The sequence below is a fragment of the Strix aluco genome, chromosome W, assembly GCF_031877795.1.
Source record: "Strix aluco isolate bStrAlu1 chromosome W, bStrAlu1.hap1, whole genome shotgun sequence".
Classification (NCBI taxonomy): Eukaryota; Metazoa; Chordata; class Aves; order Strigiformes; family Strigidae; genus Strix; species Strix aluco.
This window is the reverse complement of record NC_133970.1, coordinates 6,521,120-6,538,773: the sequence shown is the minus strand read 5'-3', so window position 1 is coordinate 6,538,773 and position 17,654 is coordinate 6,521,120. Positions and strand designations below refer to the sequence as shown.

The following is a 17,654-nucleotide window of genomic DNA, read 5'->3' as shown; positions in this document are numbered from 1 at the left end:
CTGGCCAGGCTCCAGGATGGATTTGTGGGTCTTGCAGGCATCCCAGTCCTCCCAGCTGTTCCCTGACAATCTGCGCTGGGTTGACCTGGAACCAGGCTCTCATCCAGGTACTGGCCAGACACGGGGTTCCTCTGAGCAGCCAGCAAGGACAGAGAGTGAGTGCAGTGCGGCAGCGACCTCGGCCTCATCTGGGCAGCCTGGGGCTATGGGAGCTCCGGCACCCCTGGCACCAGGCTGCAAGCACACCCTCCCTGCTGTGTCCTCCAGGCTGGAGTACAGGCACAAACACCAGGGAAAGGACATAGGATGTGATTTGCCCTGGCCCCCTAAATCTCCCCCACCAGAGAAAGCAGGTTTTTGGCAGGCAGGTTTGGGTGAGCACACATGGGGACTTGGAGCTGGGATGCTACAGTCACAAGGTACCAGCACCTCTGTGAGCACCCAAATCTGGCCAAGCTGGGGGCAGGCAGGGAAGCTGCAGCCTGACTTCTCAGGGAGCCCAGGGATGGGGCAAGACACTGAGGCACAGGTTGCATCCAGGAAGTTCCTGTTAGACGGCAGGACAAGCTTTTCCCAAGAAGGGACAGTTGGACCCTAGAGTGGGGCATGGAGGGAGGATCCCCATTCTTGGAGACCTTAGCCTGGGATGAGACTGGGCATGGGGCAGCAATGGGAAGGATGTGCACCCACAGCCCTCTGCACCCCCTTGTCCTGGAGGCCACTCCAGATGACGGCTTTGAGGGCAGACTCGTGGGCTTGGGCACCCGGATGGCGTCGGATGTGACCCTGATGCCTGGAGCAAAGGGAAGCAGGCAGCAAGGGGAAACTGCTCCTTTAGGGGAGACATTTGAGGGCTGAAGCCCTGCCTTGCCCTTCCTGGCTGCTCACACCATGCACATCATCATCTTTCCCCTGAGTGCTGAGACCATCAAGTTGATCCGGGCTGAAGCACCTCACAGAAAACCATCCATCCTCGCCCAGGAACAACCGGGAGACACATCTTCCCCCTCCCCTCAGAAGCCACATGCTGGCAGTTACCGACTCTCCTTGTCCAAATATGTGCCTAATTCATAAGTATTAATAGTTGCTCTCCAGAGTCCAGCAACAGTGCCTTTCCCCACAGTGCCAGCAACCTCTCAGTCCTCGGCTGCTCCTGTCCCTCCTATGCCCCCTGCAACCCAGGGCTGAGCGCTACTAGAAAACCACTTTCTCCAACTCTCAAAAACTTTTTTCTCCTCTCTGCTTGGAGCACTGGTGCTGAAAAGTTGTGGCAGACAAGGGCTGGATGCAGTCCCAGGGTGATGGACTGGGGGAGCCTGAACACCCCTCCTGTCCCCATCCCATGACAGCCTCCCCATATGTCACACAGCTCCTGTGACCCCTCTGCTAGCTCCTTCCAGCCCTCCGGTCCAGAGCCCTCCCTGCAGCTGGAAATGCACCAGAAGCATTTACAAGTGTTATTAAAGTGCATGTTATTTTTGGAGGAGCCAGGATCTGAAAGGTTTGCATTTTTTTGCCTGTGGAATATAGTTTATTTAGAGCAGAAAGACAGCAGGGCAGCGGGCTGCCTGCATACCCTGTATCATGCTGAAATGCCACCCTATGGGCTGTGCATGGGCCAGGTGTTCCCATGGGTGCCAGGGATGGTGGCACCAGGGTGCAAGGCAGTGGGGAGATGGGTGCCAGGGAGCCTGTGCAGAGCCAAGGCCCTCCTGTCCCATCATGACACAGGAGCTGGACAGGGAGGTTGAGGTCTCAGCTCACTTCTCTCCCAGAGGATTTTCCCCATGTGGGCAGTACCAGCCCATGGTGTCCCCAAGTGCAATCACAGCCTGTGGGCATCCCTGAATTCAGTCAGCCTGTGAGTGTCCCCAAGACTGCAGTGCCAGCCCATGGATGCCCCCAATTGCTGTGCCAGCCCCTGAAGTTCCTGCAAGCCAGTGCCAGGAAGCAGGGTCCCAGGCCCCAGGGTGCAGTGACAAGGTGTGCCTAGGACAGTTCCAGCCATATGGTGTCCTCTAGCACAGGGACAGCTCTGGCCGCAGCAGAAGCACATCTCAGGCCCTGGGGGTGGATGGCTGGTGGTGTCCCTGGGGCATGGTAACAGCACACTGCCAGCCCATGGGTGTCCCAAGTGCAGGGCCAGCCATGGGATGTCCCCCACAAGTGGTGAGAGGCAACAGGGTGTCCCCCTAGCCCAGTGCCACCAGGGTGTGAGGAAGCACTGACAGAAATGCTCCTACCGAAGTGCTCCGGGGTGTCCCTAGTACAGTGCTCCCCCCAGGGTGTCCCTAGTCCAATGCCCCTGGGATACACCTAGTGCAGTGCTTCAGGGTGTCCCTTCCACAGTGTCACCAGTGTGTCCTTAGTGCAGTGTCCTGAGGTGTCCCTAGTGCAGTGCCCCCAGGTGTCCTTCTCACAGTGCCACCGGGGTATCTCTCACCTGGTGCCCCCGTGGGTGCCCGGCGCCGGGGCTGCAGTGGTGCCCGCCGGGGGCACCGCCCGCCCGTCCCGCTAGGCGCGGCGGGGCCGGTGGCGAGCCTGTCCCTAAAAGGTTCTGACGGGTGGCGGGGGAGGTGCCAAGGCGGCCCCCTCCCGGCGCAGCCCCTCCCCGGCTCTTAGGCGGCGCTACGGGGCGGGGGCCCCAGTGTCGGTGCTCCCGCCGCCCCCAGTGCTCCCGCCGCCGCCACCCTGCGCCCCGCCGCCACCATGGAGGCCATCAAGAAGAAGATGCAGATGCTGAAACTGGACAAGGAGAACGCCATCGACCGCGCCGAGCAGGCGGAGGCCGACAAGAAGCAGGCGGAGGACCGCTGCAAGCAGGTGGGTGTCCCATGGACTCCCCCGGCATTGCCCAGGGACCCCCGTCTTAAGGGTCTCAAGCCCCGGGGACCCCATCCTGCTGAGTGTCCAGCCTGGGGACCCTCTGCCTAGAGGTGCTCAGCCCCGGGGACCGTCTCACTGGGTGTCTAGCCTGGGGACACCTGTCCTAGGGGTGTTCTGCCCTGGGGACCTTGCCCTACTGGGTGTCCAGCCTGCGGATCCCAGCTCTAGGAGTGCCCAGCCCTTGGGGTCTCACCCCACTGGGTGTCTGTACCTGGGGACCTCACCCTGCTGGGTTCCCATTCCCAGGGACCAGCACTCCAGCCTGTTGCCCCTGACCACTCACACTGGTCCCCCCAAACATGCCATGTCTCGGTGGGACACCACAGTGCCACCTCCCTATCCCTCTGCCAGGGAGACCCTTGGGGACAGTGTACTCCCACCCCAGCCACAGAGATGGGAACCTTCTCAGTGTCCCCCGGAGCTGTGTCCCCCAGTCAGGACCTCTCCAGTCCCTTGCACAGGGAGGAAGCCCATCACCCCCTTACTCCCACCAGGCTCAGGGATGCTGGGGGCTGCTCGGGCTCTGGGAACCAAGGGCTCCCCGAGGATGTGTGGCTCCAAAGTCAACAGAGTGAGCATGTCTGCATGCTCCTGCTGTGCCCCCAACCTCAGCCACCCCAGGAGGAGGATGGCCATCCCCTCTCCAGCCTTGTGGGCATCACCATCCCCCCTGACCCCTGCCCTCTGTCCCTTCCCCAGCTGGAAGAGGAACAGCAGGGCCTGCAGAAGAAGCTGAAGGGCACAGAGGATGAGGTGGAGAAGTACTCCGAGTCTGTAAAGGAGGCCCAAGAGAAGCTGGAGCAGGCGGAGAAGAAAGCTACAGATGTACGTAGGCATGCCAGCAACTCCTCCCCTGCACGGGTGCCGGACCTCGGGGGGGGGGTAGAGTAGGGGGGTGTAAAGGAAGAGAGGGGCCTTATATGGAAAGTGTCCATGTGAAAGACTGTCAGGATCCCATTCCTGCAATGCTGACACTGAACCCAGCTGAGATGCAGGGCAGGGACTGGCTGGATCCTGCTCAGGGTGCAGGGGCCAGGCAGGCTGTGGCAGGCACCACTCTGTCAGCTCTGGAGCTTTGTGGGCATCCTCCTGCCTGGTTTCCCAAAGCTAATGGGGATGAGTGTCCCAATCTGTGTCACCAGTCCCCAGGCATGCACCTCTGTGATGCTTGTAGAAAAAAAGTCTGTGGTTCTTGCTAAACTGGCAGGAAAGCAAAAAAGAGCAGAAAAATGGAAAAAGCTCTTGCCTGTGGTCAGCTGCAGAGATCTGGCTGTGAGGAAGGATCCTTGGGGTGCGTGGGGGGGCTTGGTCATTTTGGGGTCCAATGTACCACCCTGTACCCTGGGAAGAGCAAGGCCAGAAAGAGTTTTATTTAGTGCTGTGACTGATGTTTCTCCTGAGAAATGGATCCCGCCGGGGAGATGTTAGGAAGGTGTTGAAATTGGCTTGTGCCTGGACAGGATGAAGGGTAGAACAGCTGTGTGTGGCCATGGAGCTGCTCAGGAATAGGGTATAATGACCTGCAGTGCCACACAGGGTATTTGACACCCTATAAATAAATCCTTCTTTTGATAGACAGCCCTTCTTTGATGAAAACCAACCCTGGAAACAGGAGGAGAAGCTAAAGGGGAGCTGGCTGGACTGCGGCCAGCAGGGCATGTCCAGGCTTTTTAGGACTGAGAACAAAAAATTCAATCCCAGCTGGTTTATAGAGCTAAATGGGGGAGATGCATCAAATCTCTGAGGCAGCCACCAAGGATAGGGGCAAGCAGACAAGGATGAGCAGCAGCAGCAGCAACACAAGTCCCTGGGGTGGACCAGAGCCCCTGGGGAGCAGCTGGGGGGCTTCCCATCATTGTTTGCTGACCCTACAGACCTGCCCCAGTTTAGTTAGATACTAAACCAAGTAGTTAAAACATTAAAAATCCTCTGGAAGGGCACATTTATCCTGGCATGGGACAGGCACATCAAGCTGGGCAGGGCGGCTGCCATGTGTAGCAGGGGTCTGTACTGGTCTGACTGGATCCATGCTGGTGTGGGACAGGGTAAACTCAGTGCGGGATCTGGCTGAGCATGGATGGGATGTCCCGGGTGAGGGGCTCGGAGGAAGGGGAAAATGGTGCCACAGGGCAGACATCAGCCGCGAGGTGCAGAACAGTTTGCTGCTGGCAACGGGCCACGCGATGCTGTCCTTGGCAGGGAGGGTGCGTTGCTGCGCTCTTGGTCCACAGCAGCTCGGCAAGTCTGTGGGCTTTGGCAAGGAGAGTCCTGTCCCAGCAGATATGGGGGACAGGACCCACCAACCCTTCCAGGGAAGGGCTGGATGGGGAGGCATGGAGAAAGAGCAGTCCTGCAGTGTCAGGGAGAGCAGGCTGGCTGCAGGCAGGTGCTGCAGGCAGGGATGGGAGCCCATCACTAGCACAGCTGCCCCAGGACTATGCCGAAGCCTGGACAGGCTGCGCCATGTGCAGGGCACTGGGAGTCACCAGGTCCCTGTGACAGGGACCTGAATGTGATGACAACACTAAGTGCCAGGGCTGGTATTATCTCCTTCCCAGGACAAGGCACAGAGCTGATCCCAGTTCTGGTGGAGGAAGTGCAGGGTAGACCTCCAGAGCCCACCCACCCGCTTCCCTGGGGACCCCTGTACCCTCCTTGGCTGCTAGGACACGGAGCGTTCCCATTCTTCATCCAGGTCAGGGCCCATCACAGCGATCCAGGCAGGCTCCTGGTCTCAGCAAAAATGTCAACAAATGCCTTAAAAGAATAAATTTCCCCCTGCTCCGGCATTGCCCTGCCTCTGAAATGGGGTGGCAGCACATGAAGCCCACAGGGACTGCACTAAGGGGTGCAAATGCAACCTCCCCAGGCACTTGGAGGGGGGTCAGATGGTGGCACAGACCAGAGAGCACCTGACCCCGGATTGGCAACTCCACAGTGCTGGCGGCCCCTTCCCAGCAGCTCTGTGAGGCCACTGCGGCCCCACCACCTCCTTCACCCCAGGAGGGACAGCCCGTGGTGCCCAGGGCAGGATGTGGGCAGGGGCTGCTGGACATGGTGCAGCCGGGACAGCAGATTTAGCCAGATCAGCTCCCTCCAGCCCTCTGTGTCTCCAGCTGGTGGCCTGTCCCTGGCCACCCCGTGGGGTGCAGCAGGGGTTCAGGGAAACTCTGCAGTTTCCAGGCTGTGATCCCAAAGTTCCTGCCCTGGTTGCTGTCCCCGTCTGAGACTTTGCTCTTATTTGGTGACTCCTCGAGCTGGTGGGAGGGAATGGGGCTCTGCTGGGAAGTGACTGCATCCCTGGGTGGAGCCAGAGCAGGAGGCACCCAGCCCAGCCAGGTGGCTGCCCCCCAACCTACCCCCTTCCTGCCCACAGCCAACTTGCCTCTGCCCCTTTGCTGACAGGGACACTGCTTTTTGCTCCAGGCCCTGTGTGCTGGTCTGGGAGCACTCTTGGCACCCAGGCATAGGGCTGAGAGTGGTGCAGGAACGGCCAGGACTGTGGCCAAGCCCAAGGCCACGTGCTCCCAGAGGACCTGCAGTGTTGTCTCTTCTGCCACTGCTTAGCAGGGGGATGTGGGTCTGCAGGGCTCTGCCGACGGTGTGGCCGGTTTCCCCCCAGGACCCCTGGCCCTGGAGCTGAGGGCAGCCAGCAGGGTCAGCCTGGGAATTGGCATCCCTGGAGTCAGGTGTGAAGTGCAGCTGGGACTGCCCAGGAACTGTCAGAGTTCCTAAAGGGAGGATTGAGTGCCACCAGAGGACTGAGTGCCACCAGCGCTGGCTTCTTCTGATGGATCAGGGCATGTGCCCTGGCCAGGAAGCAGAGCCAGGAGCTGGGAACTGGCCTCCTCTATGGGGCAGAGCCCCCAGGGCAGCTGGGGGGTACAGGGGGCTCCATGGGCCCCGTGGGTCTCTGTGGGGCTGTAGGCCAGGTCCCCGCTTGGGGGAGTGAATCCCAAGGGGCTGAGTGGGATGGCTGCTGGGGACTTGGCTGTGCCCCACAGCTCCAGCCCCAGGTCCCCCAGGGGGATGCCTGGGAGTGGGCTCTTCCCCATGGCCCCGTGGCAAAAGCCCATGAGCCCCCTGGCTCTGCAGCAGGGGGTGTGGGGGGCAGAGCTTGGGGAGCACCCATAGGTACATTGCTCCTGTGTCCATGGGGGCTCACAGGGGCCAGGCTCTGGCACCCCCAGACTCCCTGGGCTTTTCTCCAACACTCTGGGGGAGCTTGGTAGGACTATGCACCCCTGTCGGTGGGGGGACATCATGTGCCCTGCTTGGGGGGGGGAATATGTCCTGTATCCTGGGGGTGCACCATGTGCCCTGCCCATGGTCACTGTGCATCTGCCTGGAGGGGGGCACCATGCACCCTGCCTGGGGTGGGGGGATGGTGTGCCCTGTCCAGAAGCCACTGTGCTTCTTGCCTTGGGGGGATAGGGACAGTGACCCCTGCTTGGGGAGGACCATGTGTCCTGCCCAGGAGGGCACACTATGTCCTATTTGGGGCGGGGGGGACTGTCCCCTGCCGTGGGTGGGCACCGTGCACCCTGCCCGGGGGTCTGTGTGCGCTGCTCGGGGGAGCGGCGGCCCAGGTCGGTCCGTGGCAGGAGGAGGAGGAGGAGCAGCAGCAGCAGCAGGAAGGGATGGAGGCAGGGCGGGCAGCGGGAGCGGCCGCTGCCTGAGCGCTTCCTGCCCGAGCCGGGCGGATCCCACAAAGGGCTCTCGGCGGCGCGGCCTCCCCGCCGGCAGCCCCCCGCCATGGCCGGCATCAGCTCCATCGACGCCGTCAAGAAGAAGATCCAGAGCCTGCAGCAGGTGGCCGACGAGGCGGAGGAGCGCGCTGAGCACCTCCAGCGGGAGGCCGATGCCGAGCGGCAGGCCCGGGAGCGGGTAAGGCGCAGGGAGGGGGGCGGGGGCACAGCACGGCGGGGGGCGCCCTGGCAGCTCCACGGGATGCCCCACCGGCTCCAGCAATGCCGCCGGCATCCTTCACCGCAGGCTGGCTCCGGTTGCTCCCCCCGCCCCGGTAGCCAGGCTGGCTGCTCCCGGGGCGGAGTGCCGGGAGATCCCGGGGGTCCAGGTGCTGTGGCAGTGTCCCTGACTCCGAGCTGCCTCCTCCAGCTGCCTCCTCCACAGGTCTTGCTAGGGATGCTCCGTGTGGCAAGACTCCCCAGGGCTTCCCCGGCTGGCGGGGCACTGGGGAGCAGTCAGTGGCCAGCTCTGCTTGGGGTCAGGCAGATCCTGGGAAAGGATCCCCCCCTCGGAGGCCGGTGGTGTGCATGGCTAAAAATCCCACACCCAGGCTCTTGTCTGGCTTCCAGTGGGCTCTGCGGTCTGGGCCACAGCAGTTGCAGAGCCTTTGGCTCTCCAGTGTGTCCCTTTGTGGGGACAAGCCACCCCTTTGCACTGCTGTGGGCCAAAATTTCAACTGTGGCAGTGGGACAGTATTTCCAGGCTGCAGCTTGTTCCTGGTTTGGCTTTTTTATTGTTGTTGGATCTTGCAAGGTTTTTTTTCTCTCTTTTTTCCTATGCCTACTCCTTTAACATCCTCGCCATATCAGGAGTGTCAGAGCTGGGTGCGGTACCTGGGCTGTTGTCACTCAGGCTGTGTGTGGAGGAAATGGCCCCTTCCTGCAGCCGTAGATCAGGTTCCCCAGTCACTGGGCACTGCTGGAGAGCTCATGTTCCTGAGCGTCCATCTGGGCAGCTCTGAGTCACTTTGGGGACGATTCTCTGCAAACAGAGCATCGTCCTGGTGGGGGCCAGCCCCAGCTCCCCATTGGGCAGTTGGACTGGGGATGAGCTCTCAGTGAGCCTAAAAAGAGGGTGTTCATGGGGTGGAGGCTGCTCATGTGCCAGCCACGGGGCTAGCTGCCCACTCGGCACACTGCTGGGCTGCCCTGATTGGAGCGGTGCTGGCTGTGCCCGTCCCCACCCTGCCGGCTTGCCACGCCCCTTGCTGCTCCCACGGCCCCCCTGCTTGGCCAATGTTCCCCAGGGCATTCCTGGTGCTGGAGCACAAGACTGGTCAGGGCCGGGTGCTGCAACTGGCCAGGCCTGCTCCAGCTTGTGAATAAGCAGGAGATATTATCTCCCAGGTTGGTGCATGCTTCCCTGCATCTTGGTGCATGGGGCTGAGGTCTCATTGACACTCATCTCTTTGCATCTGGGGTTTTAATTCCCTGCAGCCCCCCTGGTGGGGAGCAGGGCCAGGAGCTGCTGAGGCAGTGTTTCCCAGTGGTGGTGATGGAGCAAGTAGGAGGCCTTTACTAAATGGAAAGAGCGCAGGGCCAGGTGTCAAGGGGTTGTCAGGGGCCAGGGCCACTGCTCCTGGCCGGCCCTGGCTCCTGGCCCCACACGCAGGGAGCCTGGGAAAGCAGGGAGCTCCAGTCCTGCGGGCCCCAGCAGCTGCAGCTTGGTCGGGCTTCAGCCTGCTGAGGGCAACTCACTCCATTGCCCCTAGTGCTGTGCTGTACATCAGCAGGGGGAGGAGTTGGGGGAGGGGGCCATGCTCAACTTTGGGCTGCCCCATTGCACAGGGCTGGGGGGTTCCCCTCAGAAGAGGCTCCTGGCTCGCTCTGCTGCCTCTGTAAACAGGAAATCTACAAGCAGCTACAATCTCCTTTTCAGGAACAAAGCCACACAGGGCATTCCTCTCCCTTTACTCACTGCTCTGCAAACCCCAAATACCATCCCTGTGATGGCGTGGCCACTCTGGCCACCCTACCCTGGCAAACGTGCCTCGTCCCTCTCCAAGGTGGGAGCTGGAGGTGCGAGGATGCAGTGGAGGGGCTGCATGTGCCGGGCTCGGGTTGCATGGCTGGGAGGAGCCAATGTCAAACAGGGTGCTAGGGATAGAGAGAACCCCATTGTCCATATAGAAAGGTGATGGGATGCGTGCCCCAGCCGAGCTTGTTGTACAGTGCCAAGGGGTGTTCTGGATAACAAATGCAAAAGTAACTGTCGAAAATGCTTTATATATATATATAGAGAGAGAGAGATATGTCACATGGGGTGACTGAGGGGTTTGCTCCTCCAGGCCGAGGCTGAAGTGGCTTCTCTGAACCGCCGTATCCAGCTGGTGGAGGAGGAGCTGGACCGAGCCCAGGAGCGCCTGGCCACTGCCCTGCAGAAGCTGGAGGAGGCTGAGAAGGCGGCTGATGAGAGCGAGAGGTGTGATGGGGAGGGACAGCGAGAGTGATGTTGGGTCACCCTTGATTGCAGGCAGCCCCCTTGGTTTTGTGGTGGGCTTTGGGGATCCCCCTGAAGTGATCTTATGGGATTTGCATTGGTTTTCCTGCAGACTCTGAAGGGAAAGAGCAAAGTTATGACACAGAGAAGTCCCCCAGATATGGGCATTCTTGGCATGCTTTGAAATTTCCAAGGCACCCATAAAATCCTGAAAAATTTGATCTGGTACTTATACAAATATCAGTCTGTAACCGAAGCCAGAGGGTGCCTGGAGCCTGTTTTCTGCCCCAGAGCAGCCTCTTCTGCTTGAGAGCAGAGCAACGGCCCAGGAGGGGACTTCTGCACCTGGGAACTGTGGTTGACCTTGGAGAACAAACCAGCCTTGTTCAAAAAAAAAAGTTCTAACCAGCCTTGTTCAAAAAAAAAGTTCTGCAGAGTGTGTTTCCCCATCCTTGAGGCAAGCAGGTTTACCAGGCAGGAGCCATGCAGGCGAGGGCACTCAGGTTGTATGGGAATGCCTGGACACGTCACGGCATTCCTGACAGATACGTGAGCTCTTCCCTCCATTGGCAAAGACCAGTTTGAGCAACAGCATCTGAGCGAGAGGAGAAGAGTCTGCAGGAGTCCTTGCTGCAGGGGTTCGTGGGGGTTTGGTGACCCCCTGCTTGTGAGCATCACCCCTGAATGGGAAAAGGCTTTCCCACAGGATGTTTTCTAGCATTTCCTAAAGGTTGCTGGCCTGTCAGGCTGCTTTTGTGGAGATTGCGGCCAGTTTGTCCTGGGCTGCACACATTTTTACCCCTCCTGGATGATGGGTTCAGGACTTGCCTGGTTGAGAGGCACCATGGCCACATCTCGCTCTGGGACATAGCCCTGGGGTGGCCTTGGGGTCCGTTCTGCTGCTTTAATTGTGTGCAGAAGCATCCTTGGGGTACCACTGGTATGACCCTACTGCATGAGGTGGCCAGTGAGTGCTGATGTCCCAAGTCTCCGGAACTGGAGAATGGCAGGGTCAGGGCACAGTGGGTGGGCAGGGGGTGCAGATGCCACCTCAACCCACAGCAGTAACATCTTCTGGCTTGGGCTTTCCTCAGAGGCATGAAGGTCATCGAAAACAGGGCCATGAAGGATGAGGAGAAGATGGAGCTCCAGGAAGTGCAGCTGAAGGAGGCGAAGCACATAGCAGAGGAGGCTGACCGCAAATATGAGGAGGTGCATGCCCGCACACACTTCCCCCAGTGCTGACTCCCCCAGCGGCACCCGGGGATGCCTCCCCACAGCCCTGTGCCCTGAGCCAGAGCAAGCGTGGGGCTGACACGTGCCCCTTGCTGCCATTGACAGGTTGCTCGCAAGCTGGTTGTCCTTGAGGGAGAGCTGGAGCGCTCAGAGGAGAGGGCAGAGGTGGCGGAGAGGTGAGCAGGGCTCCCAGTGGGCAGCATGCAGGGGTCCCATGTGGCCCTTGCCCTGAGTCCCTAGCAGCTGGGGGTGGCTGTGTGTCCATGTGGGGACAGGGATGTCCCTCCCTGGGAACAGCAGGGTCTGCTGTCAGGGTAGTCACTGGGCTCGCAGGCTGGGGGCAGGGGGATGCCAGCTTGCCAGCAGCACGTCCTTTACCCTGTTCTCTGCTGTCCCCCCCGGGATGCCCCTCTTCCACCCCAGCCGAATGAGACAATTGGAAGAAGAGCTGCGGACCATGGACCAGACTCTCAAATCCCTCATTGCCTCAGAGGAAGAGGTACTGGGGCAGGGGCGCAGGGTGACATGCAGCAGTCCCCCTCTGTCTCTGTCTCTTGAACCATGTGAGCCACCTATCTCCTCTCTGCATCACTGCCTCTGCCACTGGACTCCCCTCGCCTCCCTCTCTGGTGGGCGCAGGATGGGCATGTTCCTCCATCCCTCTGTGTCCACTCTCCTCGGCGGGGCTGGTGGGAACCTGGCTGGCAGCAGTGCATGGGGCGTCTGTGCGAGGAGGCACGAGGAACGGATGTGTCCCAGCATCTTCTCCTCACAGCGGCTCTGCTCCTTCTCCACCTGCACTGCCTGAGTTTTCTCCTCTCTCAACTTGTTCTCTCTTTCTTTCCTCTTTCCCTGCGCCTGCTCTTTCTGCTCCCCCCTCTCATCTGCCCCTCGGCCCTGTTTCCCCACCTGGTGGCCCCTGCTTGGGATGTAGTAAATGTGGTGACCTAGAGGAGGAGCTGAAAATTGTCACCAACAACTTGAAGTCCCTGGAGGCCCAAGCTGACAAGGTAGGACCCGGCGGGGCTGCTGGGGCTGGACAGAGCATGCGGGGTCTGGGGCTGCTGGGGTCACCCACCGGGGTGAAGGATGGCCAGAGGTGTTCTGTAGGGCTCATGGGTGCCCATCTCTGTCTGCAGTATTCCACCAAGGAGGACAAATATGAGGAGGAAATCAAGCTTCTAGGGGAAAAACTGAAGGAGGTAAGGGGTGTGGGGCCAGGACCCCCAAGAGAGGGGCTAGCACTGCACTGGTGCAGGTACAAGTTTGCCATTCCATGTGGGTTTTGACCCATGTCCTCTCACCTTTCCCCCAAATTGCAGCCCTGCAGCATGGCTGGGTCTGGGATGCCCCCATGGGGTCTCACTACCCTGGAGAGGGTCCCTGTCCCATCTGGAGGGCTGGTGTTTGTATCCCCAGGGAGTACAGCCCCACTGGGCTGAATCCTGCAGCCCCATGCTGTGCTCTGCTCCTGCTCCACTTGCCTCTGCCCAGTGTTGTGTCCTGCTCCCAGGACATGCGCTAGCAGGAATTCATGCCCTGCACACACCAACTTCAAGCCACATTCGATTTGGGGTGATCTGTCTAGTGTTGGTTGCACACACAACCTGTGAAGTGTGCAGGCTCCCATGCCTCTGCTTTGGTGGTCAGGACAGGTTAGGATAAATGGGAAGCCTAACATGGAGGCACTTTGCCCAGCTGCCTCTTTTGAGGGCAAGCTCTCGCCCCTGCTGCTGATTTAGGGCATGGGGGTCCATGGGGCCCTTGTCCTTTGCCTTTCCCAGGGGAGGGTCCATGGCGGGGGGGATACAGGAGATGCAGGTGGGGCAGATTTGAGATGCAGTGCAGCCTGCGCTGTCCCTGTTGTGCCCCACAGCTCACCCTCTACCCCTGCACTCCTGCAGGCTGAGACCCGAGCTGAATTTGCAGAGCGGTCTGTGGCAAAGCTGGAGAAAACCATCGATGATCTAGAAGGTAAAATGTCCTCACCAGCCCCTCTTTCCCAAGGAGGACTGACAAGGATGTGCCCCCAAGTGGGGCTGGATAGGGCTTGGCTGGAGTGAGGGGGTGGGCAGGAGTCCTGGGAGGGGGGAGGCTGGATGCTGTGGTGTCTGTCTGTGGGGGTGCAGAGATGCTGGGGTCTGTGGCTCTGCCCTCAGGTGAGGAATAGGGGTGCATCCACACCACCTGTGCCTGCATGCTCCTGCTGCCCTCACCCCCCTGCTCACAGCCACTCTCTCTCTCCACCGCCTGCCCCCCTCCCGCCCCCTGCCTGCAGATGAAGTTTATTCACAGAAGATGAAGTACAAAGCCATCAGCGAGGAGCTGGACAATGCACTTAACGACATCACTTCCCTCTGAACTCCCCACTGGGCACCAGCACTACACCCCCTTGCCTGTCTCACCCCTCCCCAGCTTGGCTGCTTGCCTGCCTGGCCATCCCACCACTCTCCCTGCCTGCTCTGTCCCGTCTGTCCTTCCCAGCCCTCTCTTGTCTGTCGGCTCCTTTGGGACAGGAGCCAGCCCAGGGTGTTCCTGCAATACCCCTCTCTGTGGGGAGAGAAGGTGTAGGTGCTTAGGGGTGTTTGGTGGGAAAGGGGAGCAGTCCCCAGGACCTTCACACGCTGGGTGGATTGTGCCCACACAGTTGCAGGTGTATGCCCCAGCATTGCCCGGTGGGGAACAGAGCTGTGCCCAGGAGCCCTTTGCTTCAGTAGCTCCCTCCTTGGCTCCTTGGCAGCACAAGCACCAGGGACCCCACAGTTCTGGTGCTGGGGGGACACCTGCCCCCCACATCCCCCCAGCAAAGCCCCCTGGTTCTGCTTGCTGAGCCCAGGGCAGGGGGGAACCACACAGGGGAAGTGGCACCTCCACTGCCAAAACAGAGAGGAGTGCTTAGGCCCAGGGGATGGAGCGGGGGGTCCAACTGTGCAGGCAGCCTGTCCCCAGGCAGGCAGCCTCCAGACCCCTGCTCCTCCCTTGCCCTTGCCTCTCTTCTGTCCTTTGTACATCGCTCTTCAGTTTGTGTTTCATGACTTTTTCTTTTCTGTTCTGTCCCTCTGGGTTACTGAGTTGGTCTCAATAAAGCATTTTCTCTCCTGTTTCTCCTTTGTTTTCTTCATGCTGCTCTGTCTCTCATCTTCTGCCTGTCTCATGTGAGTGCCGGCAGCCGGGTGATAGGAGGTGGTTGCAGGCAGCTCACAACCATGGGACCCCAGGGATGGATGCGGCTGAGCCCTGAGTAGCTCTTGCACTACCAGGCTGAGTGGGACAGGGCCCTTTGTGCCTCCACCTAGGGGATAACCCCCTCCACCCCCCGGCTCTTGGACACAGCTTTCCTCATCTCATGCCACCTTCTCCATGACTCTTTTGGCCTGAAATAGCAGGGTTAAACCTGGTCCTGTCCATTCCCTGTCCCCACTCCCAGACATTGCCCACAAGCAGCAGTCTCAGCCCTGGCATCTCTCCTTCATCACCCTCCCACACTGAAGGGGCTGATCCTACCCTTCAGCAGTGATCCCTGGCCCTAAATGGGTCCCTGATCCTCATCTTCCCCTTCCTTCCTCAGCATCCTACCCTGCCTGACAACTCTGTCCCTGAATTGATGGACCCTCAGCCCTGTTCCTGCCCCAAGACCGGCTGCCTCTTCCTGCCAGCCCAGCTTGTTCCCCGCTGCTGGCAGGGCAGCAGCAGTGTTTCCAGATAGGGCTTTGGGGAATGCTGTCTCTTTTCACTAACTCACCTTTCTCTCTCTCTTCCCTCTGCTGCACTGACGTCTCTGTTTTCTCTAGAGCGCTCCCAGCAGGAGGCAGAGAAAAACCGTGTTCTCACTAACAAGCTGCAGGTCATCCTTACCGAACTTAACAACTGAGCTGCCCAGAGCTCCTGGCCCCAGCCCAGTCTCCCGCACCCGGGCTGCCACTGACCCCACTTTCTGCCTTGTTTCGGCCAGCTTGGCTTGGGGCTAGGAGCCCCTCCTCACTCCCTGCTGGGGTTAGGCGGTGCGTGAAGCCTTGACTTATCCCCCTGGGGGTAACCACCCTACTTGGGGGGGAACAGAGCTGATCGTTTTTTCTTGGGAGAGGAACGAGGGTTTTTGCGATATCCTGGGATGCCCACGCAGTGAGGGCTATCCCCCAGCATCAGTCTGGCCCTGCTGGGGAGGGATGCAGGGGCTTGTATCGCTGCCTTTCTCCCCTTGTCCCAGGAGTCAGCAGCCAGCCTCTTCTCCCCTCACTCTGGTCACCCCAAACTGTGCAGGGAGGATCCTCTCGGAGTGGGGTCCCTGCAGGGTGCTGGGAGGGCTGGGACAGGAGCTGGGGACCTGGCAGCACCTGTTGCCCCAAACCTGAGGTGGGGGACGGGGAAGAGCCTGACTGGGAGTGCTGGGAGACGGGGCTGGGTGGACAAAGCTCTCGTCCCATCCCCATCTCTAGAGGGAAGGAGGTTGCTGTTTGGAAGGGAGCAGTGGAGGAGGCTGCCTTGGCAGCAGACTGCCCAGCAGAGCTCATCCCTGTAGCCTTGTTAGCTCTGTTCCTTCTCTCTCTGCTGTCCTCTCTGCCTTCCTTCCTGGGCTGCTGTCTCACTCTTCTTCATGGAGCACCGCTGGGTCATGCAGTAGGCACTGGCTCTCCTCTTTTGCTGGCCAAGGATTTGTGTGTGAGCCTACAGCCAGACAGTGGTGATGCCCTGGGGTAGGATGTGCTGTGGGCAGAGCAGGGAGATGGGGCCATGCTGGTGGCTGGCTGGGAAGGGGTACCCATCATTGGTATCCATGCTGCAGAGGGCCTGGCCGTGGGCAACGGGGTGCCATGGGAGGATGGAAATGCCCAAGAGTGGGGACTGCCCACCCTGAGCGACCAGCCTGGCTGACCTGGCCCCCTCGGCAGATCCTGGAGTGGCTAGACTCATCCCTGCTAGCAGCGGGGCTGCTTGCACGGAGTCTGTTCCACAGGGATGCCCTGCGTGGCTGGAGGCTGGTGCCGTATTGAAATGTCTGTCTCTGTGTGTGTGTCTGTGCTTGGTGTGGTGTGCATGGGTCCGGCTGCACCTGGGTACGCTTGGGCTGTGTCCGTGTGTGTGGCTGGCTGCGTGTCCCTTGTGTTCACAGAGAGTCTGGCCAGTGCCAAAGAGGAGAACATGGGCATCCATCAGGTCCTGGACCAGACTTTGTTGGAACTGAACAACCTTTAAGCTGCACTGGGGATCCCCTGTCACTCTTCCCTACCCCACACGTGCACCCCACTGGCACACTCAGGATGACAATCAGCTGAACTGCGTCTTGGCCAAATCCACACATCCATTGAGAAAAGAAGCCCTGAAGCCTTATACCATGGATCAAGGGTATCTTGCTTGTGCACAGCCTGACTGGCTCTGTCCTGACTTCATGTTCAAATATTAAAGCAGTTTGACAAGATTATTGGGTGCATTTGGTCCTTGTGGGCAGGCACAGGTACTGGGAGACATGGTGGGGGTCTCCTTGCCCAGTTTACACAAGGAGGCTCTGCAGGGTCTTGAGTCTGGGACAGGTATGGCAAATGTAAGGATGTCCTCTGTGCCCGTGGGGGGGCTGGGAGCAATAACATGCACAGTTTGGGCTGCATTCCCACGTCTCCATCACCTCCTTGGGATGCACAGAAAACCTCCAAGTCTCAAGCTCAGTCCAAACTGACCATCCTCTTCAAGTACAGTGATAGAGATATGTCATGGGCGTGTCCCCTTCCACAGCTGGCATGTTACCTGCCTGGCACTTGGACAAGCCACAAAGTCTTTGATCTCTTCATGGAGTCTGCTTCATGGTTCATGTTCATGATGCCATCTGAGCATGCATACAAGCATGTGACCATGCATGCACACACTATTACTTACCAGGGTCTCTCCAGGTCTGTGGTTAGCTGTTTACCCCACGTACTAGTTGCATTTTCTATTACCAGTTGCTGAACGCCTGCGTGAGGGACAGTCGTATAAACTAGCAAATATTAATGCAGTAGGCAACCAATTTCCAAAGTGTTCAGGAAGTTTCTTCCTGGCTTTCTGTGCTTTCTCCAACACAAAGAGTTGCAGGATGTGTCTCATCGCTATCACCAAAAAAGGCTGGATTCCCTGGGGATGTCCAAAGTCATGATCTAGTCCTGCCCTCCACTTTGGGCCCCTCCACAATGTGCACTGAGCCCTGCTGTCCCACGCTACCTGGCGAATATCCCTCTAAAAGCACAGCCTCATGCTGCCAGGAAACATAATTCATGCTGACCCCTTGTTGAGCTGGGCCATTGCCCCCGTGAGTGGCCGGTAGGGATAGCTTTTGTTAGCTGCTTTTCTTTATTTGCTGCACCTCTCAGCTCAGA

At 59.5% G+C, this 17,654-nt stretch overlaps 1 protein-coding gene across 13 annotated transcripts; it reads left to right on the top strand.

Annotated features, from left to right (window-relative positions):
• The first annotated feature begins 2,703 nt into the window (after positions 1-2,703).
• Positions 2,704-16,726, top strand: LOC141917672 (tropomyosin beta chain-like). Of its 13 annotated transcripts, none has more exons than XR_012621396.1 (10): positions 2,704-2,823; positions 3,586-3,711; positions 9,923-10,056; positions 11,169-11,286; positions 11,416-11,486; positions 12,245-12,320; positions 12,450-12,512; positions 13,215-13,284; positions 15,102-15,311; positions 16,421-16,726. XR_012621396.1 is itself a non-coding variant. In XM_074811061.1 (9 exons), the coding sequence occupies exons 1-9, from the start codon at positions 2,710-2,712 to the stop codon at positions 16,501-16,503; spliced, it is 855 nt and encodes a 284-aa protein (XP_074667162.1). In that variant the 5' UTR covers positions 2,704-2,709; the 3' UTR covers positions 16,504-16,726. The 13 variants fall into 13 exon arrangements, 9 of the variants coding, with proteins under 9 accessions (XP_074667162.1, XP_074667160.1, XP_074667163.1 ...); XR_012621395.1 differs by lacking the exon at positions 12,245-12,320 and adding an exon at positions 11,734-11,809; XM_074811061.1 differs by lacking the exon at positions 15,102-15,311.
• The last annotated feature ends 928 nt before the right edge of the window (positions 16,727-17,654 follow it).

Excerpts from the sequence above, each read along its gene's own strand:
- LOC141917672 (XM_074811061.1), top strand. The coding sequence starts at position 2,710 with ATGGAGGCCATCAAGAAGAAGATGCAGATGCTGAAACTGGACAAGGAG. Across the intron at positions 12,513-13,214 it reads TAGGGGAAAAACTGAAGGAG|GCTGAGACCCGAGCTGAATT; the intron begins GTAAGGGGTGTG and ends GCACTCCTGCAG. Across the intron at positions 13,285-16,420 it reads AACCATCGATGATCTAGAAG|AGAGTCTGGCCAGTGCCAAA; the intron begins GTAAAATGTCCT and ends TTGTGTTCACAG.